Source organism: Leopardus geoffroyi, chromosome B4 (assembly GCF_018350155.1).
Source record: "Leopardus geoffroyi isolate Oge1 chromosome B4, O.geoffroyi_Oge1_pat1.0, whole genome shotgun sequence".
NCBI classification, from domain to species: domain Eukaryota; kingdom Metazoa; phylum Chordata; class Mammalia; order Carnivora; family Felidae; genus Leopardus; species Leopardus geoffroyi.
The window spans coordinates 90,228,213-90,252,195 of NC_059341.1; the positions used below are offsets into that span (position 1 = coordinate 90,228,213).

Consider the following 23,983-nt stretch of genomic DNA (forward strand, 5'->3'; position numbering starts at 1 on the left):
TTACACCTGTATTTATGTAGTACATATTAAAGAAGCATAACAACAAAAAATAATTTAATTTTGAAGGTCCACAGGAATTTTAAAAGTTTAAGAGTCCATTCTCCTGCTTAGAGCAGTTTTAGTATTAGATCTTTTTCTTCCTAACCCAACTATGCCCTCTGGTGGTTTAGTTGCTGATAGAAGCAAAATACTCCCTTTATAAAATGTGTCCTTTTCAGATTCATTTGTAGATCAGCTGTGCAGCTGACAAAATAATTTCCCTGTAGAAACGGTGTTGTAAACAATGGCAGTTACTGCCGGATAGCCCACAAAAACCCACAGTGATTCTAGGTCACTTGATCCTCAACCTCCTTTGACCTCCTTCACTGCCTTCCTCACTGGCCAAACAAACAGATCACCATATCCCCAGTCACTGTCAACACCACTACTACTCTGTCCCCATACCTTTCCGGAGTAGAAAGAGGGAGGAAGTGAGTTAGTGCTTCTGTCAACTCCAAAATCTTATAGAAGTAACTTGTGCCCTGAAACCCCTCCCCCTCCTGGGGCCTTCAGAGGAATGGGCCACCTAGAAGGAAACTTAGAGGTCCTCTTTGCTTCTTTCCAAATCTTGGGGTAAATAATCTTGCTTCCTTTTCTTTTGTCCTGCCCAGAGCTCCTCTTAGTTTTTCAGGGTTAGAGTCATCTTCCAAGTAGAAGGCAACAAGGAAGGAAAAACAGACTAGAAAAAAGTGGAAAGAAAAGAAAATGCTTTGACCCAAGATTTCCCCAAACCCAGAAGTCAGAAGTCTCTGATATCTAACCAGTAAACCTTCAAACACCTCGTCTCCTCCATGCTTGACAACTTTCCCTTACCAGTCCCTTCTGGAAGAGGAAGGGTTGAGGGAACACTCAGTCTCATGGTACCTGGTGTGTATCATACCAGGAGCATTAAAGCAGTCAGCTATTATTTGTACTTTGTGATTCCGAGGGCCTCTCCCTGGTGAGGGATAGGGACGATGTGGACCCTGCTGTGTCTAGGCAGATACAAATCCCATTTTCAAGCAACTAGAAGAGGAGCGCCTGGGTGGCCCAGTAGATTAAGTATCCGACTTCAGCTCAGTTCAGTTCATGATCTCACAGTGTGTGGGTTTGAGCCCCAAGTCATGCTCTGTGCTGGCAGCTCGGAGCCTTGAGCCTGCTTCAGATTCTGTGTCTTCTTCTCTCTCTCTCTCTCTCTCTCTCTCTCTCTCTCTGCCCCTCCCCTGCTCATGCTCTCTTTCTCTCTCTCTCTCTCTCTCAAAAATAATTAAACATTAGGGGCGCCTGGGTGGCACAGTCGGTTAAGCGTCCGACTTCAGCCAGGTCACGATCTCGCGGTCCGTGAGTTCGAGCCCCGCGTCGGGCTCTGGGCTGATGGCTCAGAGCCTGGAGCCTGTTTCCGATTCTGTGTCTCCCTCTCTCTCTGCCCCTCCCCCGTTCATGCTCTGTCTCTCTCTGTCCCAAAAATAAATAAACTTTGGGAAAAAAAATTTTTTTAAAAAAATAAAAAAATAAATAAACATTAAAAAAATTTTTTTTAAAGATAAAGGAACTAGAAGAACTCTTCAGAAGATTATTGAATCCATTTATAGTGACAAAAGGGAAAATTTATATGATTTTAACAAAGTGGGAAAAAATAGCAAAAACATACAGACAAGTGAAACACTTCAGCTAGTTAGAGTACCTGACTGTGGTACATTACTTAATTTGGAATTGCCCTAACGTTGACACAATGTGTAAGTTTATTTAAAATAAATGAAAATGTTGATTGTTTTATCTATTGCTATTTAGTAAACCACTCAGTGGGGAGTAGGAGAGACTTAGAAGCTGGTCAGCAGGGAAACTGCTGATGGCTGTGAAAGGTTTTTTATTCATACCAGCAGCATCACACTGTGATATGAATTTTTTTCTATCATTCTTCTAGGTAAGGAAAGGAAAAGAAAGCGGGAAACACTGGAAAAATAAACGAGTTCTTTCCTGTGAAGGTGAGCTTGATTATTTTTCTGTTGAATTTTGGTAAAATAGCAAGGATTAGATTAATTAATGATTGATAACAAATGAAGATTAGTGAGAACAGGTAGGGTACTTAATGCTACCTAAATATTTGTATTTAAGTTTTTATCTGCATCATGTATCCTATTTGAAAATAAAGTTTCTGTAAAGTACAAAAGCAAAAATAAAATACTTTGGGTGTGAAAAAATAAATTTAAAAAAAAACCCAAAGAATCTAAAACTCAGAAGCTTAAAACAACCCTTTATTTAAAAACAAAACAAAGTTGAGCTCATAGAAACAGAGTAGAAAGTGCTTGCCAGGGGCTAGGGAACAGGGGAGAATAGGGAGAGGGAGAGAACTATCTCTCCAAATTTTCAAGGGTACAAACTTTTATTTTATTTATTTTTTGATTTTTTTTAATGTATATTTTTGAGAGAGAGAGAGAGATAGTGTGAGCGGGGGAGGAGCAGAGAGAGAGGGAGACACAGAATCTAAAGCAGGCTCCAGGCTCTGAGCTGTCAGCACAGAGCCCAACTCAGGACTCAAACCCATGAACCCTGAGATCATGACCTGAGCTGAAGTCAGATGCTTAACTGACTGAGCCACTCAGGTGCCCCAAGGGTACAAAATTTTTAGTTGTAAGATGAAGAAAGTGTGAGAATCTAATGTATAACATGGTGACTATAGTTGATAATACTGTATTGTATAAATGAAACTTGCTGGGAAAGTAGAACTTAAATATTCTCATTTAAAAAGGTGAATATGGCGGGGGCGGGGGGGGGCAGCACCTGGGTGGCTCAGTCGGTTAAGCATCCGACTTCGGCTCGGGTCATGATCTCGCTGTTTGTGGGTTTGAGCCCCATGTTGGGCTCTGTGCTGACAGCTCGGAGCCTGGAGCCTGCTTCAGATTCTGTCTCCCTCTCACTCTGCCCCTCCCCTGCTTGTGCTCTGTCTCTCTTTGTCTCTCAAAAATGAATGAATGTAAAAAAAAAAAAAAAAGGTGAATATGGGGGCGCCTGGGTGGTTCAGTTGGTTAAGCGTCCAACTTCGGCTTGGGTCATGATCTCACAGTTCGTGGATTTGAGCCTTGCATCAGGCTCTGTGCTGACAGCCTGGAGCCTTCTGATTCTGTGTCTCCCTCTCTCTGCCCCTCCCTCGCTTGCATGCTGTCTCTCTCTCTCTCTCAAAAATAAATAAACATAAAACAATTTAAAAAACAAAAGGTGAATATGTGAGAAGATGGGTGGGTGGGGAGAAATCCTTTCACAGTGTATAGGCACGTGAAATCATCACATGGTACGCTTGTAAATATCTTACAGTTTTCTCAGTTATACTTTTACTATAAAACTGGGAAAAAATCCAGTCTTTTATTGTATCTCACAATTCTGTAGATTGGCCGGGTGGTTCTCGTACAGGCCTCCCTCGGGGTCTCTCAGGATTTTGATGGGAGGTGAGCACTGGGGCTGGTGCTGTTGCCTCTCTTGGCCTCCTTCGCCCATTCCCTGAGTCCTTTCCTTCACACACTGTGCCAGGCACCATTCCAGTTGCTGGGTTATCATATGGAATAGGACAAATGAAGGCCAGACCCTCAAACAGCTTACATTCTTAAATTCTGACATTACAAAAATACCCAGGAAACAAATCCATTATGATGTGATGTAGGTGGGTAGGAGGCTACTTTGGAGTGATCAGAGAAGCCCTATTTGAAGTAACACTTGAAGATCTGGGGGACAAGGATTTGCTAGTGCAAGTTTCCAGGGCTTGAAGGGACTTGGGGATTTAAAGCAATGCACAAAGTCCAGTGTGTTTGGGGAGAAGTAAGTGAGGAGACCAATTGGGTTAGGTCACAGAATTAGTCAGAGGCCAGGTCATGAAGGGCCCTGAAAGCCATTAAGGACTTTGGATTTCATCCTGGGTAATAGGAAGTTTTTAAATCATAAATGTATTAATTCTTGTTGAAAAGATCACTCTTGCCTTAGAGAAAGGGGTCAAGGGTGAAAACAAGGAGACTAAATAAATAGGCTGTTGCAGTAGGTGCTGGAGGCTTGGACAGGATGAAAGCTGTAATTCTGGGAAGTCAGTAGATTCCAAATATATTTTGAAGGCATCTCTAGTAAGCACTGCTGATAGGTTGCACTGGGTGAGTGAAAAGAAAGGAGAAAACACAGAGGTTCTCAGGTTTCTCTTTTGAGCAGTGGGATGAATGAAATACCATTCACTGAGAAGATTGTAGAAGAACATTTTTTATTTGGGGTGATGCAAGAAGCAAATATAAAATTTTATTTGAACATGTTGAAGTATGTTATGCTTCCTCAATAATTTGTAATTTGTAATTGAACTAGATGGTTTGAGGTTTACCCAAACTGCAAAAATAAGCCAAGTTATAACAAAGTGTCCTGCTATCTGGGAAATTAGAATAAATGGTAAATATTTAAAGTATAAGTTCATCAAGCAAGTTAGTATTTCTGTTACGATAATAGCTACAGTTTGTTAAAGGGTTTTTGTTTGAACCATATGAAATTATGGATATCGACAATTTTGAACTTGAAATGGCAATATCATATGGTTCATCCCAGTACACAGTAGCCACAGAATTATTTCTTTATATATGAATGAATAAATATTCACAAAAACCCTTAAGGTAGGCTTTTTGTTATCTTACAGTTGATAAAACGGAAGTTCTGAAAGAGGTTAACTAACCTGCCACAGGGATGGTGACAAGAAAGTAGGCAAGGAGGAATGAAAACAAGGTCTTTCTGACCTAGCATCTGAACTTTAAGCCACAAAGTCATACTACCAAGATCTCTAGCCAAGGAATCCTGCTGCTTCCAAACGAGAAAAGCTTCAGACCTCATACACAGATATGCAGATACAAGAGTGCTTGGTCTGATTGGATGGAGAATTGCCGACTGTCTCTCTTCTGGAGAAACCCAAGTCCAAGTGGACCTTACAAGCCAGCATTGCATTTTACAAGTAGATACACTGAACAAAAAGAAATCAGATAGTCAATACTATTAAAAGTTTCTCAAAAATTCCCATCAATTTCTTCAAAAATTTCCATATTCCCTTCTATAATCATCACTGAACTTCTCTATGCTACAAAAATATTAACTATAAAACAAGTGAGTCTAACCTCAGAGAAAGAATATATAATGTCACAGGTTGGAGCTTATCACTAGTCAACAAGCTTTGACCACTTTTATCAAATGCCTCAGAGCACATTTATTACTGTACTCTCAAGCATTCTTATACACTATTAGAAGTGATACTGCCCATGAGTGAGATTCAATATGGAAGCATGTAAAATGTGTTATCAATTATAGGGTCTTCAAGCTTCTCCCTCTTTACATAGTTTCTAGGTTATCTAGATTTCATTAAAGTGAACACTACGTGTGAATCAATTAGGAACTCTATAAATACAGTATATCAGTTTGATCCGTTAGTGCTTAGTTGTGTAAGACAAAGGCTGACAAAAGTTTCCATAACTAAAAAGCTTTCTGTCTACCCTTGGGAAGAGTATTTCCCACATAGCTCTTATATTAGCAGCGTCAATTAGAGCCAACTATTCCTGGTGGTAAGCAATAGAAATAGTCACTTGTCAATTAAATCACACTCCTACTAATGGAAAATTGAATTTTTTATTTAATAAGCACGTGAATCTGGGGCACCTGGGTGGCTCAGTCAGTGAAGCGTCTGACTCTCGATCTTGGCTCAGGTCATGATCTCTCAGTTTGTGAGTTGGAGTCCTGCATTGGGCTCTGCACAAGCAAAGCCTGCTTGGGAATCTCTCTCTTCCTCTCTCCCTGTCCCTCCCCCATTTGCACTTCCACGCTCTCTCCCTCTCTCTCTCAAAATAAATAAATAAACATTTAAAAAATAACTAAATTAATCTGTTCTTCAATACTATATTGATCAGGGGGTCTCTGAGTAAAGGAGCTAGTATAGTAGCTATTCCCCACATTGGTGCAAAAAAAAAAAATAAAGTCAGTACTTATTTTTTTTTATTTTTTTTTCAACGTTTATTCATTTTTGGAACAGAGAGAGACAGAGCATGAACGGGGGAGGGGCAGAGAGAGAGGGAGACACAGAATCGGAAACAGGCTCCAGGCTCTGAGCCATCAGCCCAGAGCCCGACGCGGGGCTCGAACTCCCGGACCGCGAGATCGTGACCTGGCTGAAGTCGGACGCTTAACCGACTGCGCCACCCAGGCGCCCCAGTACTTATTTTTTTTAAGGGCCAGTACTTATTAGTCTGTAAGTTCTCAGCCAGCTTCAATGTTATTTTAGTAATAATAATGGTAATAATAATAAATACTATGTACCGAATCCTTACTACATGCCACATACCATGATATGTGCATTACAAACATCTTTGCATTAAAATCTCCTAACAATCCAGTGGGATAGGTTGTATTATCTTTGTTTTGACTGAAGCTTAGAGATGTTAAGTAACTTCCCAATGTCCAAAACTGCTGCAGAGCTAAGATTTAAACTCAGCCATTTTGGCCTCAAAACCCATGCTCTTCCCCCTATTATATGTGTGTGTGTGCATGTGTAACGGTAGAGCTGATTACTGTGAGTTTACTCTTAGTGCAGGTGATAAATGGCAATGCCTGTGTTATAAAAGTGGTCAAAGAGTCTAGAATTTTGAGCCCAGCCTGAAAACTAGCTTTATGTGCTTGCTTTTTTGGTGATCCTTTGTATTTGTAAAAAATTATATATGTGATTTTCATATTCAAAATGTTTCTACAATTAGACTTCCTAAAGTAATTATTTTGTAGTTGAAGTCAATATTTAATTGGTCAAATGTGTCTGATTACTTACAGAGATGGATTATTTAGTGATTTTCTTGGCTTTGGCATTAATGCAAAAAACACAGTAGGAAAGAATTGTGGAAAGATAACCGTTTAAAGTATGTATTAATTTTGGGGTTGCCCTCCCACACTGTGCACACGCATAGACAAATGTCATAAGAAAATCAGGATGACAAATTATTCAACCATTAGCTTTCAAAAATGCCACTGACATAGTCCTACATGGAGAGATTCAGATGCATTCTGACAGAGCTTTGGCTCCCAGAGATTAAGTATACTCTTAGAGAAAAGAGAACAGTGGGTGGGAGAAAGGAGCCCTTCAAGCACCTGTCTAAGACATGCAGGAGAGAATCCCAGGCCCTCTCAGGAGCCAACACTGCTGTTAGCCCAGAGCTGGGGCACTGTGTAGAAGCTGAGGCAGAGCTGATCATCCTCTTGTCATTCTGTGGGTTCCACCCTTCACCAGGGGTCAGTCAACCCACTGTCCATCATTAGTCCAGTTTGAAGTATTGCTTGCATTTATCCCAAGAATCTTTTCAGCTTCTTTTGACTGACTGTCTTTTGGGAGCAATCCCTCATCTAAAAGCTCAGGACATTCATAAACACCATTCTGCCCCCCCTCCCCCATCTCCACCTCCAGATTAGAAACTAGAAGTCTTGTAGTCTTTGATGGATGATAGTGGAGGAGCCTTGGATGCTTTGTGGGGTGATGCTGGTGACAGCTGAAAGAGAAACATTCGGTCCAAAGAAAGCAGGATTATTTGGAATCAACGTGAAATCACCCATTGAGCTGGATAGCAGAGAAATGCACTACCCCATCACAGAGTGTTAAGAAGCATGTTGTCACAGGCAGAGAATGTTTAGAGCTGGATAAGAGCTTGGAGAACATCTTGTCTCACCCTTCCACATAGCAGAGGAAGCCCAGAAAGGAGACCTGCCTTGTTTAAGGTCAAATACCTGGTTAATGGCTCAGCCACAACCAGTAATAAGATGTCTTCAGTGAGTTTAATTCTCTCTCTAATGCACAGCACAGAAAAATCTGGCTTGCGGGCTCTTTTTTGGGGTTTTTCTCAGATCCTCTTTCAAGGCATGATACGTCAAAATAGAGAACCCACTTCCTAAGTTCTTAGAATTCCAAATTCAACAGCTCACGGTGACACCAAAGTTGAGTTTTTGTTGGATTAGTTTATTGCCATAAGATAAAGTGAAGACATTTTTTTAAATGGTTGGGAGAGCCATGACTGCTTAAAGACAATTTTCTCTTTCACAGAGACTCTATGAGAGTCTCACACTAGCCCATGAGTGCCTGAAACTGAGCACCAGAATGCATTTAATTGTGAAGAAAGCCCAAGCTTCCTTCCCCATGATAAATGAAGAACTGACCTTTCTTCTAGCTGTGCCTGTGTTCTTCTGCTCTTTCTCTGGTGAATACTTACTTCACTGGAATTTTTACAGGTAGACAGGCAGGGGCGTCTACCTAATTGCTCAGCATTTCTCTCATGACCACCTTGCAATTTCTAGTCCCCACACGGTTTATCTTTGGGTATTTCAGTGGGTTCACACCACTCTCCATTGTCACAGCAACAAACTCATCAGGTTGCACTTTCTACATTTACTCTCCACAGGCCTCTGTTTTCTTTATAGTTTTTTATTTTTAGAAACTTCTTTTGAGAGGAACACTCATTTTTTAGCATCACTTTACGTATGTCATCGTATTTAAAGTTGATTTTTTTGTGGCAGATAAACGACTATTTAAAGACTTCTCTTACGGGTATTGATGGAACCTTTAAATAAAATCTGTTTGTAAGACACAGGGATAGCCAGATATTAAATAAGTCAAAAAAGTCTTCTCGTAAATATTAGGTTGACTCCTGATTAACATTTGAGATTCTTATTAACGTTCCACACATTGTTTCTGTTCAACCAATTTCAGAACTTCATGAAAAAGTTGAGTGGTAGGTTGGGTAATAGGATACCACAATGGGAGCCTTTTTTCCAAGGCTGGCATGTGAATAAAGTACCTGCAAGTCATGAAAAGAAACAAAATAGCTTTAAAAGCAAGAATTTTCACATTGCTCGCAGCAGTATGCACATACTCACTGGGCGTAGGGCTGTTGGGGATGGGGGTCTAAACCTAAGACTCAGCCAGTATCCGCAGCGGTCTGATCTCCCCTGTTTGTGACCTAGAACATCTCTGCTATGTGTGCCTTTCAGCTGACTGAGACACTTCACTTCATTCAGCAAAGGAAGTGAATTTCATTTATATTGTGTCCATTCTGAAGGCATTACTAGGGAAGCCAGGACTGTCCTCACCACAGTGTGTGCTGAGCATCTTGCTTCTGGTTTCCTCAGACAACACACAGGAAGTTGAAACGAAAGGGTCAAGTTGTGGTGACCTGGAAGCCCCAGTCAGGAGGGAAGAGTAGGATTCATCCCCATGGCCTCTGTGAAAGTTTGGGAAAAGCCAAGGGAAGAAAGAGGAGAAAACCATTAGCCCTCCCCTGATGGCTTAAAAGATAGGTTCTGAACCCTGGGTGCACATTAGAATCATCTGGGGGAGTCTTTGTTGTTGTTGTTGTTGTTGTTGTTGTTGTTTTTCAATGTCAAAACCCAGGATCCACTGCAGACAAAATGAACAGAAGGTCTGCATGTGACACCTGAGTGTCAGTACTTTTCCAGTTACTCTGGTGATTCTAATGCATGCAAATTGAAAATCACTACTTTACAACAAGGATCACAAACTTAAATGCCCACAGGTAACCAATTAGGAGGAGGGTCGGCTAAGAGTAGAGAGGAGGCAAGTAGCACACTAACAAAGTACGCCAGAGGGCAGCTGCTGTTGAGCTCCTGCCAACTCTTGTCATGCAGGAATGTGACACCATTTTGGCAGATTTTTAAATGTGCGTAACTAATCATTTAAAATTGGGTTGTGTGATACATGCTACAACATGCATGCACCTCAAAAACATTATGCTAAGTGAAAAAAGCCAGACACAAAAGGCCATATATTGTATGATTCTGTTGATATGGAATGTCCAGGATAGACAAATCCACAAAGAGAGAAAGCAGATTAGTGGTCACCAGGGGTGGGGGGAGGGGAGCATGGGTTGTGACTGCTTAAAGGGTACCAAGTTTCTTTGGAGGTGATGAAAATATTCTGCAAGTAGATAGTGGTAATGGTTGCACAACATTGTGAAATGTATTGAAAGCCACTGAATTGCACACTTCAAAATGGTGAATTTCATGCTATACCTTAAAAAATAACTCAGGGGGCACCTGTGTGGCTCAGCAGGTTAAGCTTCTGACTTTGCTCAGCTCATGATCTCATGGTTTGTGAGTTGGAGCCGGGCACCAGGCCCTGCGCTGACAGCCCAGAGCATGGAGCCTGCTTCAGATTCTCTCTCCCTCTCTCTCTGCCCCTCCCCCACTTGTGTTCTGTCTCTCAAAAATAAGTAAACGTTAAAAAAAAACAAAAAACAGAAAAAAATTAAGCTTTGTGGACCAATTCAGACAGGCCAAAGAAAACCGTTTTATAGAAGCCAGAGTGGGACCTATGGTGTAAAACCACATGGAGGAAAACCAGGGTCCACAAATTGGGCTGAAAATTTTTAAAAAGCCAATCTAACATAATGTATGCCTCCACATCCTTTCATGTCTGCAACCAAACTGGTAGCAAAGCTGTGCCTGCTGCACCCTTTTCATCTTAAGTCAGACACAAGCTGGGTTTTTTCCTTGATAGGTGCTAATGCAGAGCTGAGCGGCTGCCAGCCTATAAATAGAAGTAGGAACCCCTGAGGCGCAGAACAAGCCGGCTGATGAAACCAGCGCTTTTATTCCTCTCCCTTACTGTTTTGTTACTGAGCAAGAGAGGGGTAAAGGAAGCAGACAATAATAACCACACTCATTAATTGTTTCTCCTTTATCAATTGCTTTTTTCCCAATGCACCGTTAAATTCACACTCCCTAATTTATCATCCCCTTCAGTAGGGTTTGTTACTCTTAATTACTCACAGCATGTTAAAATCATTACTACTTCCGCGAGGCGCTCACCGGCTGCAACAAAGACAATGAGGGAGACTCGGCTCTTCAAAGAGACTTTGAGGTTTCCTTAGTCTCTGCTAGTCTGGGAATACACTTCCACTGGCAGTGGTTTAAGAGCTCCCCCAAATCCTACTTTACCACGGATCAAAGTGAAATATTACTAAAAACAAAAATAGAATTGCCCTCATCGCTTCCATCTTCTAAATATCGGGCCATGTTGCAGAAAGAAGATGAGATTCAGATTTTCCTTACCTGAATTCTTCTCTGTAGTCATTCCTAATATACTCAGCTAAAGTCTGGCTGTACTGCAGGCAGCTCTTGAGGATGTAAAACTGCTGATACAGCAGAACGGCTTGGCTGGGACTCAGCGGCTGAAATGAAGCTCCAAGCCCCTTTACCACCTGTTTCACAATACTGGCCAGGAAGGTGATCTAAACAAGAAAAAAACAGTGACAATGTAGACTGCATGCCACCCATAAGGCACCTGTTTCAGCTGGGGCCCCACCTATACAAGTAGGCTGAAGTCCTCACCGCCCTTACACCAAAACTGCACTGTTTCTCACTGAAATGGTACTCAGAGAACGCCAGACCGTAGACCAGTTGGGTTTACCGATCGCCCCCCTCAAGCAGGATCAGAATAAATGCTGACCATCAAGGAAATTTGGTTCTAATGTAAAAGGAGAACATTGGAAGCAGGAATAGGGACAGAAGAGGAGCTTGGAAAGGCCTGTGGCTTCCTCCAGGAGACAAGATAGTCTCTCTTCTCTTCTGTTGTGAAGAACAAATGGCCCACAGAAATAAATTTCCTGTAACTTTCAAAGAGGGTTCCTCCAAGGCTGTAGTTCTCAAAATTTAGTATGCATAAAAATCACCTAGGCAGCTCACTAGACATGTGGAATCCTAAGGCCCGCCTCAAGGTATTTACCATAAACAATTCCCATGGCTTTGTTCCACAGACAACACATTGACAAACACCAAGTGAGACACCCAGGAAAACCAGGCTTGACACAAACAAGTGATGTTGATGTCACTGTTAGCTGGGGTTTTCTTTTTTTTTTTTCTTTTTTTTTTAACGTTTACTTTTGAGACAGAGAGAGACAGAACATGAATGGGGGGAGGGTCAGAGAGAGAGGGAGACACAGAATCAGAAGCAGGCTCCAGGTTCTGAGCTGTCAGCACAGAGCCCGACGCGGGGCTTGAGCTCACGGACCACGAGATCACGACCTGAGCCGAAGTCAGACGCTTAGCTGACTGAGCCACCCAGGCGCCCCTAGCTGGGGTTTTCATTGAGACTATGTCTGTGATCATTTCTGACGGGGCAATGAAAATGGAAATAGTAGCAATAATGTGAACTTCTTGAATTCCTGCTTCTCACACACACACACAAAAGTCATTTACAACCGAACCAAGGAGGCCTGGCTGGCTCAGTTGGTAGAGCATGTGACTCTTGATCTCGGGATCATGAGTTCAAGCCCCATGTTGGGTGTAGAGATCACTTAAACACACACACCCCCCAAAGGGGCACTTGGGTGGCTCAGTTAGTTAAGCTACTATAAGAACAGAAAGGAACACTAGTGTCCTGTCAAGCTCTAATGAGCAGGTCCCTTTGCATGCCCATTAAATTAGTAGCAATAAAGGTATTGCCTTTTCTATTGATGCTGCTCATCATGGGCTCAAACCCATGAACCTTGAGGTAATGATCCAAGCCAAAGTGGGACGCTTGGCTGACTGAGACAGCCAGGCTCTTCTAACTTTATTTTTTTAATTTATTTTGAGAGAGAGAGAGAGAGAGAGAGAGAGAACAAATAGGAGAGGGGCACAGAGAGAGGGAGACGGTGAACCCAAGCAGGCTCTGCACTGTCAGCGCAGAGCCTGACACAGGGCTCTATGTCACAACCGTGAAATCATGACCTGACCTGACCTGAAATTAAGATTCAGAGGCTTAACTGACTGAGCCACCCAGGGGCCCCATGCCATCTCTTTATTATGAGAGATTTATTTTTTTTTGTTTTAATCTACTTCTACGATTTTTATTTTTTAAATATAATTTATCGCCAGATTGGCTTACCTACAACACCTAGTGCTCATCCCAACAAGTGCCCTTCTCTGTGCCCATCACCCATTTTCCCTCTCACCCACCCTCAGTTTGTTCTCCGTATTTTAGAGTCTCTTGTGGTTTGCCTGCCTCCCTCCCTCTCTATTTCCCTCTCTGTTTATAACAATTTTTCCCCTTCCCTTCACCCATGGGCTTCTGCTAAATTTCTGAAGATACACATATGAGTGAAAACATATGATATCTGTCCTTCTCTAATTGACTTATTTCACTCAGCATAATACCTTCCAGTTCCATCCACGTTGCAGCAAATGGCATGATTTCATTCTTCCTCATTGCCAAGTAGTATTCCATTGTATATATAAACCACATCTTCTTTATCCATTCATCAGTTTATGGACATTTAGACTCTTCCCATAATTTGGCTATTGTTGAAAGTGCTGCTATAAACATTGGGGTACAAGTGTCCCTATGCATCAGTACTCCTGTATCCCTTGGGTAAATTCCTAGCAGTGCTATTGCTGGGTCATAGGGTAGATCTATTTTTAATTTTTTGAGGAACCTCCACACTGTTTTCCAGAGCAGCTGCACCAGTGTGCATTCCCACCAACAGTGCAAGAGGGTTCCCGTTTCTCCACATCCTCTCCAGCATCTATAGTCTCCTGATTTGTTCATCTTAGCCACTCTGACTGACGTGAGGTGGTATCTCAGTGTGGTTTTGATTTGTATTATGAGAAATTTAAAGCAAAACATGACATAATCAGATTTTTTTTTTCAACGTTTTATTTATTTTTTTTTTTTGGGGACAGAGAGAGACAGAGCATGAATGGGGGAGGGGCAGAGAGAGAGGAAGACACAGAATCGGAAACAGGCTCCAGGCTCTGAGCCATCAGCCCAGAGCCCGACGCGGGGCTCGAACTCACGGACCGCGAGATCGTGACCTGGCTGAAGTCGGACGCTTTACCGACTGCGCCACCTAGGCACCCCATAATCAGATTTTTTAAAATAGATCCCTCCAACCAGTCTGGTGGGAAGGTAGGACAGACTATGTAGATGTGATTGTACTACCAAGGAGAGAGTCAGTGGTACTAGGGACAAGGATGGTGGCTGACAGGACAGAGTGCCCCAGTGATCCCAAGTGTTAATTCATACTCTCCAACTCATACTTGCTGTTTAAGATAAATGTTCATTTTTTCACTTACATATACAGCCAATATTTTAATGTGTTCTGTTTTCTACAGGATATATTTTAGGTTTTTCATGAAATAAAGATCATATTTAAGATACCATTTTAGGGGCAACTAGGTGGTTCAGTTGGTTAGGCGTCCAACTCTTGATCTTGGCTCAGGTTATGATCTCACGGTGGTGGGATTGAGCCCCTGCTTGGCATTTTCTGTCTCCCTCTCACTCTGCCCCTCCCCTGCTCATGCCTGCACGTGTACGCTTTCTCTCAAAGTAAATAAATATTTTAAAAACTTAAAAATACAAGATATAATTTCAGTCCTGTAAGCACTCAGGCCCCAAATATTAAAAAACGCTTTACCTTAATTAAATAATAAAATCATCAGATTTACATTTTGCTTCTATTTCATAATTGTGACTACTTATAGAGAAAATTTGTGTTTTATTAATTAAGCACTGGAGCACCAGTATAATTAACTGTGAGTGGTGCTTTCGTTTTTGCTTCTCGGTACTTACGAAGGGAGGACGACTTTGTAGGAAGGACATCATCCAGCTAATAGCAAACTCTTCTGGTCCCAATCCAAGATTTCCCTAAAAGATTCACAGAAATAAACAAGTTATATTCATGAAGTTTGAGTTGTACATGATATTCATTCTCAAATACATTTTATCTTGATTGATGAAATCAGTATTTAGGAAAATAAGCTGATGAATACTTAAGAGCAAAAGTAGTATCATTTAAGTCAGACAATTTTGGAGACCATCTCTAATACAAGCATATTAAAGATATATTGTTAATCATTTGATATATAATCACAGAAATATAATAGTCATATGATATATATAACAATCATACGATATAATATGTATAATAATATATATCGTACCTGCTGAAAGACAAGAAATATCTCATATAAAAGTGCCGTAGCTGTATCTGTATATTCCTTGATAAGGTTCTGTAACTAGAATTTTAAATAATAGTCAATGCAATATCACTGGCAGAGCCAGAAAATGGTAATTTCTCCTGGTTACCTTTAGATACTTATAAAAGAATTTTTGATTAACAGAAAATATAATTAGTGTGGTCATTTTTCCTATTATGCTTGGTTCAGTCATTCTCAAAAAAAAAAAATGCTCTCATAAAAAGACTACTTGGAGTGCCTGGGTGGCTCAACCTTGATTGAGCCAAGTCTTGATTTTGGCTCAGGTCATGATCCCAGAATTGTGGTTCTGCACTAAGCATGGAGCCTGCTTAAGATTCTCTCTCTCTCTCTCTCTCTCTCTCTCTCTCTCTCTCCCCCCCCTCCCCCTCTCCCTCTCCCTCTCCCTCTCCCTCTCCCTCTCCCTTCCTCCCCCCCACCCCACCCCTCTCCCCTACTCATGCTCATTCTCTTTTTCTCTCATTGTCTTTCTAAAATTAAAAAGTATGTATTTTTTAAAGTTTTTTTTTAATATAATTTATTGTCAAAAAACACTACACATTAGAGAATTTCTAAGAAAGTGGGTCAGGGAAAGAAGATACAATGGCCCACAGAATACTAACACCCAAAAAACTGCACACTTGATTTGCAAAATCATTCAGATCAACAACCCTACATCCTTTCGAGTATTGAAAATATGCCCCCTAGAATTAAGGTGGGAGATTCTCTGGGAAATTTAGCCTTATGCACAACATGAACTACAACTCCCTCTGTAAAATGGGTATATATAGGGCTTAGAGACTTTTGTTTTTGCTCTCAAGAACTCCAGTTAGTGAGGCTGTCTTTTAGCACTTGGTGCATGAGAACTGTGTGGGCATGCTATAGGCCAACACATTTTCCCTGACAGTATTCTTTGCAAGAACGGGCCCCAGTTTGAAATTTCACACTGTTAGACCTTGGAACCAAAATTTATATGATCTTCACGAATAGCCTGCGTGCAAAAGATCACCAAGTTCAAAATCAGGAAACTGAGACCTATCTATTCTGCCCACTAAATATTTTTATATGGAAATGCCAGGGTGGGGGAGAGGGGAAAGTGGGTGATGGGCATTGAGGAGGGCACCTGTTGGGATGAGCACTGGGTGTTGTATGGAAACCAATTTGACAATAAATTATATTTAATATAAAAAAATGCCAATGGCAATCCAGTCAACTAATCCCAAACCAAGCTCATTATTTCCCCCCTTTAAAAAATTTTTTAAAAATGTTTATTTTTAAGAAAAAGAGAGACAGAGCACGAGCAGGGAGGGGCAGAGAGAGAGGGACACACAGAATCCAAAGCAGGCTCCAGGCTCTGAGCTGTCAGCACAGAGCCCAACACGGGGCTCGAACCATAAACCTCAGGCTCATGACCTGAGCCAAAGACAGACAGGTAACTGACTGAACCACCCAGGTGCCCTTCATTATTTCCCCTTTGAACCTACTCTTCTTGCTGTAATTCTTATTTGACACCCTGGCCAGAATCTAAAATTCATCTAATCCTCACAGTTTATTTTCACGTCAACCTATGAGTGCAATTTCCTAAAAATTACTGGAATCTATCCTCTTTACAACTACCATCCCTTTTCTTCATTAATTTATTCAACGAATATGCATCAGACCCTATACTAAGTGTTGGGGATACAATGGGTAGCAACAGGGACATGGGTAATACCTCATGGAAGGTAGTGGAGAACAAACAATAATCTAACAATCAAATAAATAAATAAATGCGTAGTTGCTAACTGAGACAAGGGCCGTGAAAGAAGAGAATAGGAAGTTAGGAGAGCTCTAAAAAGAAGCCTGGTCTCATTTCAGGGGTCAAGGATAGCTTCCCTCTGTCCTATTATCGTTCCTCACCTGGACTCCTGCACTAACTTCTTAGCCCTGCCTGAGTCTTGCTTCTATCCCACTCTTTAATCCCTGATCCACTCACTCCACTGTTAAAGATGGTATTATAGACACTCCATTATAGACTTATAATATTCAGACATATGAATATTATATTCATGTTATATTTAATTAACATTTGTCTCTCTAACCAGACCATAAACCAATAAGGGCACATGTTGTATCTGTTTTGCTTCTTGTTTGTACCCCCACAGGCTAGCACACTGTTTAGCTCATAACAGATTTTCAACAAATATTTATTGAGTGAATGAATACATGTAAGAGTTTTCTAAAACAAAACTATATGTTTAAGAACTATCAAATCATGTCCCATCCTTTTTTTTTAAGTTTATTTGAGAGAGTGAGAGAGAGAACATGAGTGAGGGAGGGACTGAGAGAGAGAGAGAGAGAGAGAGAGAGAAAATCCCAAAGAGGAACCACACTGTCAGTACAGAGCCTGACATGGGGCTCAATCCCACAAACCATGAGATCATGACCAGAGCTGAAATCAAGAGTCAGACACTCAACTGACTGAGTCACCCAGGCACCCCTATGTCCCATCCTTTAAAAAAAATTATGTGTTGTTCTGCTTGAAATAAACTAGTAATAAACTGATTTATTCTCTCAGGATATGTGCTTTCTAGGTAGTTTGATATTTCTAATGTTTTAGTAAAACTTTAGAAAAACAAGTATTTCTCACTGAGTTTGCACTACTTAGATAGCTAAGGAGATGATAAACTAAAGCAAGAGAGTTAACCCTAAAATCTCTTAACGAGAGTGCTTTTTTACCATTAGACCCTACTATGGAATTAACATATACATAAATATTTTGTATAGAGACAAATAAGCAGATTTATCTAATACATGCTGAATACTAATTATTTTCCTTAGTATACATACTTAAAACATCTAAAATGGATGTATTAATATTGATAGACTAGCTATCTAAGTTTTGAGGTTAATGGTAAAATATTTACTCTGAATTATATTTATATCCTCTACCATGTCATGGTCTACATTAGAAAACAGAAATCCAGAGCACCCCTATATATTATATTTAGTCTGCCCCAAAATTCTTATCTTATCATCTTACCTCAGCATCAAAAGACATCTCAACTAAAGTTGAATCAGCCACCAACTGGATATCAAACACAGGACAAGATTTTGGAATCTGAGGTTCACTAATTAATATTACCAAAAGATTAAATAATGCTCCCCTAAAAAAATAAAAGGCAATTAATAAATAAAGTTTGAAAAGAAAAATAGTAAAGCCAAGTTTGCAGACACTGAATATAATTACATTTAAAAGTATAAAGCATTAAGGCACCTGGGTGACTTAGTTAAGCATTTGACTTCGGCTCTGGTCATTATCTCATGGTTTGTGGGTTCGAGCCCCACATCAGACTCTGCGCTGGTCGTGTAGAGCCTGCTAAGGATTCTCACTCTCTCTCTCTCTCTCTCTCTCTCTCTGCCCCTTCCCCATTTTTGTGCTCTCTTTCTCTCAAAATAAATAAACTTTAAAAAAAAAAAAACACATGTGTATGTGACACATGCATATCATTTTTTTAAAAAAGTATAAAACATTGCAGACCATTCTCTGACTGAACTTTTGGAGCCTTGGACATGCAGACAATTAAGTAGTGATAAAAAATTTAATTCAAAATATAATTTCTTTGTCTTTTGGCTCAAAGCAAGTATAGGTCTAGAAGTTCCCAAAGCTTAGGAAGCTTAGTAAGTCTGGACTTAAGGGAAATTCGGGTGAGTTCAGTTGAATCAGTATTTCCCAAAGGGCTTCCCCTCCCTCCCCCCCCCCCCCCGCCAAAGGACTTTTTATGGCCTATTAATTCCAGGAAATATTATAGTAAAAAAAAATAGATTATTTGTTTGAAAGAGGCATAGTAAATACTTGGTTAAACCAAATTCATTGCATATCTTTACTACTGGACTTCTCAGAGGCTTTAATATGCTCACATGCATTGTATATCTCTGAGACAAAGAAACCACCATATGAAACACTTCTTAAAATGCGTGTTTGAACACAGATTTTTTTGACTCTAGAACCCTTTATAAAATTTTTGGGTTGAAATGCAGTTAACATATTAGCTTCAGGTGTACAACATAATGATTCAGCAATTATATGCACCATCAAATGCTCACCACGATAAGTATAGTTACCATCTGTCACCATACAAAGTAACTATAATATGATTAACTATATTCCCTATGCCATACTTTTCATCCCTATGACTTATTTATTTTATAGCCAGAAATTTGTACCTCTTAATCCCCTTCACCTATTTTACCCATCCCCCCCTTCCATCTGGCAACCACTAGTTTCTTCTCTGCATTTACAACTTAGTTTCTCTTTTTGTTGTTATTTGTGTTTGTTCATTTGTTTTGTTTTAAAGTTTCTACATGTAAGTGAAATCATATGGTATTTGTCTTTGTCTGACTTATTTTACTTAGGATAATGCCCTCTAAGTCCATCCATATTGTTACAAATGGCAAGATTTCATTCTTTTTATGGCTGAGTAGTATTCCAGTATAATATATATGTACATATATAACCTCTTCTTTATTCATGCACCTACTGATGGATCTTTAGGTTGGTTCCATATCTTGGTATTGTAAATAATGCTGCAGTAATTATAGTGCATATATCTTTTCGGATTATTGTTTTCATTTTCTTTGGATAAATACCAAGAAGTAGAATTACTGGATCATATGGTACTTATATTTTTAGGTTTTTGAGGAACCTCCATACTGTTTTCCAGAGTAGCTACACCAGTTTATATTCCTGAAAACAGTGCATGAGGATAGAATTATTTTTTTAACAAAGCATTTCAAAGGCTTACTATTCCACTGAAGACTGTTAGTTAATAAAACTAGTATTAAACTTTAAGTCTTTTGCTTTCCAAAGTGGTGTACTATCCATTAATCTACAGTAATAACTCACTTAAATTGTTACTACACATTTGAATAATACACACTATTATTTGAAAATAAAAGGGCAAAAAAAAAAAATCATAATCCAAAGCAAGGATTCTGAGGAGATAGGTTTGGTAACACCATCCATCTTCATGTGTGTCATGCAATCCATATATGGTTGAAAAGGAGCTGAAGTCAGGCTATTAGGAAAATCACTTGCCTAACTGAAGACAGTGCCAGAGTAGCTTTGACAGATGGGAATAGTAAAAGAATTTACAGCTAGAACTATATAAAAATCCTCTATAACCATAAGCATTCTCTTTGTAATGGAATAAAGGAGACTAAAAAAATCCCTGCTTGGTAATATTTGAGGCTTCATAATCTTTTTTTTATCTTAAATTAAAAAAAAATTAGCATTTATTCATTTTTGAGAGACAGAGCATGAGTAGGAGAGGGGCAGAGAGAGAGGGAGACACAGAATCCGAAGCAGGCTGGGCTCAAACTCACAAACTGTGAGATGACGACCTGAGCAGAAGTCTGATCTTAACCAACTGAGCCACCCAGGCGCCCTGAGGCTTCTTAGCCTTTTTACAATCACTTAAATCATTAGCATGATTACAAGTTCATGATTAACCAAAATTTTAATAAAATAGGATTCCCTTCCTTTCTCCAACTCAAAGAGCAGTCAGTTCTCATATCTACAAAAGAAGAATCTTGTCAGCACACTTCTCACAAAAGTAGGATATGTCCTACAGGATATTTGCTAATGTTTTATTCAGGCTGTTTTAAAATAGCCCATCTTACTTTTAGAAGATCCTTCCAAAATCAACAAAACATTCCATTTAGAAGCTTTTCTTGATATTAAGTTTGAAATGGCATTCCATTTTCTATTGCATTTAATTAAAGTCCTTTATTTTCAGCAGTATCTTCTTTTAAAAGTATCATATATCCAGGGCTAAGGGAAGAAACTCAAATTCTGGGTCACTTGCTGTGATAATATATGAATTCAACCATGACAGTATTAAAATATGAAAGGATTATGGCACATTTTGAGAAGAAATACACAGAACTGAGTTGAACTAATAAAATCTCTACTTAAGGAACAAATTAAGAGGAAAATGCGGAAATGATTAAATGCTTTTTTATTTGCTCAAATGGAGGTTAATTTGGAATCTACTCCTTCTGCCAACACTATTTAAAATCCACTAGGTCAATAATAGAAAAAATTTTAATCTATATGGTAGTTTCATCCCCAAAATAAAGACGACTTACGGGATTGACATTACAGTCTTAAAAAATGGTGCCAACAGTTGTGATACTTTTATTGTTTAGATTGTTATTATTTCCAGTGCAAGAATTTTGAATGCATTGTAATATATTTTTATACAGACTTTGAAAGGCAAACTCATGGTCTCATAAGGCAGTCTATGTTATTGTGGTAGACAGAATTCTAATATGGCTTCCAAGATATCTTACCCCCTTTTATATATACCCTAAATAATCCTTTTCCCTTAAGTGTGGGCAGGACCTGTGAATATATTAAGCTATTACTCCTGTGATTATGTTATGTTAGATGAGAAAGGTGAAGGGATTTTGCATACATAATTAAGGTTCCTAATTTGTTGACTTTTGAGTTAATGAAAGGGAGATTATCCTGGGTGAGCCTGATTATCGAGCTGAGCCCTTTAAAGAGTGCTTAGGCCTTCCCTGAGCTCAGAAATAGTCTCCTGCCAAGAAGCAAACCATCATGAGTTTACAGCTATAAAGAAATTAATTCGGCCAACAGAAACCCAAATGAGTTTGGGAGATAACCCCAAGCCTCAGATGAGACAGCAGCCCCAGCCAACGCCTTGACCACTGCCTTGTGAAAACCAGAGCACATGATCCAACTGAGCTCTGCCCAGATTTCCTGACCCACAGAAACTGTAGGATAAGTAATTTATAGAGTTTTAAGTCACTGAGTTTGCAGTAATTTGTTACAGGGTAATAGAAAACTAATGCAGTTATATTAAACATTTACTGTGCTAATTAATGCTATGGGTAACACGACTGGACCCTATGCATATCTAAAAGTTAGTATTACAACCAGACTGTATTATAGCAATATATGTGCACCAATGTACATGAAAATAATTAGTCGTATCAGGAAAAGAGACTTGCTGTAGCAAGGCTGATGTGTCCAAACCAAATTAAGAAAGAACAATTAAAACAACACTTTGCAGCAGAGGTTAGTAAGAGTGATGGTTTTTCAACTTGAACAGAGAAAGGTAAGGACCAAAAAGTGTATAAAAAGGGTAACATGATTCTGCAATAATTCAGTGTGACAAAAGACAGAAATGTAAGAAATAATCTTGGATCTCTGTCCTGGAGATTGGGGAAATGGCAGTTCTATCAACTACATAAAGAAGTATAGAGACGCTTGGGTGGCTCAGTCAGTTAAGTGGCCAACTTTGGTTCAGGTCATGATCTCACAGTTCATGAGTTTAAGCCCCACATTGGGCTCTGTGCTTATAGTGCAGAGCCTGCTGGGATTCTTTCTCTCTCCCTCTCTCTGTGCCCCTTCCCTACTTGTACTCTCTCTCTCTGTCAAAATGAATAAATAAACTTCAAAAAAAAAAAAAAAGTATCATAGGGGGCACCTGACTGACTCAATCAGTAAAGCATGGGACTCTTGATCTTGGGGTTGAAAGTTCGAGCCCCATGTTGGATGTAGAGATTACTTAAAAAAAAAAAATAGAAAAAATAATAGAGTGTGTCTTACTTGTTCACCGTAAAGCAGGGTCAACAAACTACAGCCTGTAGGCCAAATAACCCAGAGCCTATTTCTATAAATAGAAATTCTATAAATTTCCTTTATTGGAACAGAGCTATGCCCATTCATTTATATATTGTCTGTGACTGTTTTTCTGCTACAGTGGCTAAGTTGAGTATTTACAACAGAGACTATATGGCCTGAAAAGCCAAAAATGATTACTCTGTGGCCCTCTACAGAAATGTTTGACCACCCTGGTATACAGTATAGTATGCCCATAGTCCTTGGCACATAGCAAGTTGCTTAAGAAATGTTAATGAATAGGGGCGCCTGGGTGGCTCAGTCGGTTAAGCGTCCGACTTCAGCTCGGGTCGTGATCTCGCGGTCCATGGTTTTGAGCCCCGCGTCAGGCTCTGTGCTGACTGCTCAGAGCCTGGAGCCTGTTTCAGATTCTGTGTCTCCCTCTCTCTCTGACCCTCCCCCATTCATGCTCTGTCTCTCTCTGTCTCAAAAATAAATAAATGTTAAAAAAAAATTTTTTAAAGAAATGTTAATGAATATAATCATTAAAATTAATTTATAAAGTTCTCTAATAAATAGCCAGAACAAAATTACTAGGAGTTCTTATTCTTTTCCCTGGTTCAAATGTTTTAGGGCCCATGCTCTCATTTTTCTTCTACTTTCTACTAGAGAAAATTTAGATAAACAGTTGATGAGGGTGGAAAAAAATTGAGATTTTAGTCAGAACATTGGCCTAGCATGTAATTCATAATCTATAAATCATATAAAAAGGTCAAGCAGATAATATGCAAAATATGCAAACACGTACTTTCTGGGGCAAAGAATGTTATTGTCCCCCTGTTTTACATTCTTTCATTCTTTCTTTTAATTATAGGTATCCCTATCACCATCCAAAGTTTAGCTAGGTACGTAGCCATGTAACTACAGACACATCCAAGCTCTCTTGCAGCTATATATGGGCCTATGCCTAAAGTTGTCATCTGCAGAATGTGAGCAGAAAAATCATATACGCCTTGTTTAAAAAGGAAATGTGCAGGGTTCCTGGGTGGCTCAGTCAGTTAAGCCTCCAACTCTTGACTTCGGCTCAGGTCATGATCTCACCGTTCATGGGATCAAGCCCTGCATTGGGCTCTGCACTGACAGCATGGAGCCTGCTTGGGATTCTCTCCCCCCCGTTTGCCCCTCTCCACCGTGCGTGCGCTCTCTCAAAATAAATAGATAAACTTATACCATAAGCATTTTTCTTTTTAAAAAGGAAATTTGCTTGCCTTCTACTTCTCTTCCTCCATTCCATAGGATTTAATGAAGTCTTAGAGGTCAGCCAGCTTCAGT

General features: G+C 39.8%; 2 protein-coding genes across 9 annotated transcripts in view; one reads left to right on the top strand and one right to left on the bottom strand.

Annotated features, from left to right (window-relative positions):
- Positions 1–23,983, top strand: part of XPOT (exportin for tRNA) — a 165,537-nt gene that overhangs the window by 26,063 nt on the left and 115,491 nt on the right. For both annotated transcript variants that reach the window (XM_045464979.1, XM_045464980.1), the window contains exon 2: positions 1,943–2,003. The gene's annotated coding sequence lies outside the window, so the exon portion shown is untranslated. The remainder of the gene's footprint in view (positions 1–1,942; positions 2,004–23,983) is intronic.
- The window catches only part of CB4H12orf56 (chromosome B4 C12orf56 homolog), a 114,351-nt gene that overhangs the window by 21,844 nt on the left and 68,524 nt on the right, over positions 1–23,983 (bottom strand). For 3 of the 7 annotated variants that reach the window (XM_045464991.1, XM_045464988.1, XM_045464984.1), the window contains 5 exons: positions 18,044–18,167; positions 14,989–15,063; positions 14,618–14,692; positions 11,119–11,297; positions 6,901–7,547 (listed from right to left, as the gene is read on the bottom strand). In XM_045464991.1, coding sequence (XP_045320947.1) covers positions 7,295–7,547; positions 11,119–11,297; positions 14,618–14,692; positions 14,989–15,063; positions 18,044–18,167 — 706 coding nt within the window. In that variant the 3' untranslated portion in view covers positions 6,901–7,294. The other 4 variants (XM_045464987.1, XM_045464986.1, XM_045464989.1 and 1 more) reach the window with 4 other exon arrangements.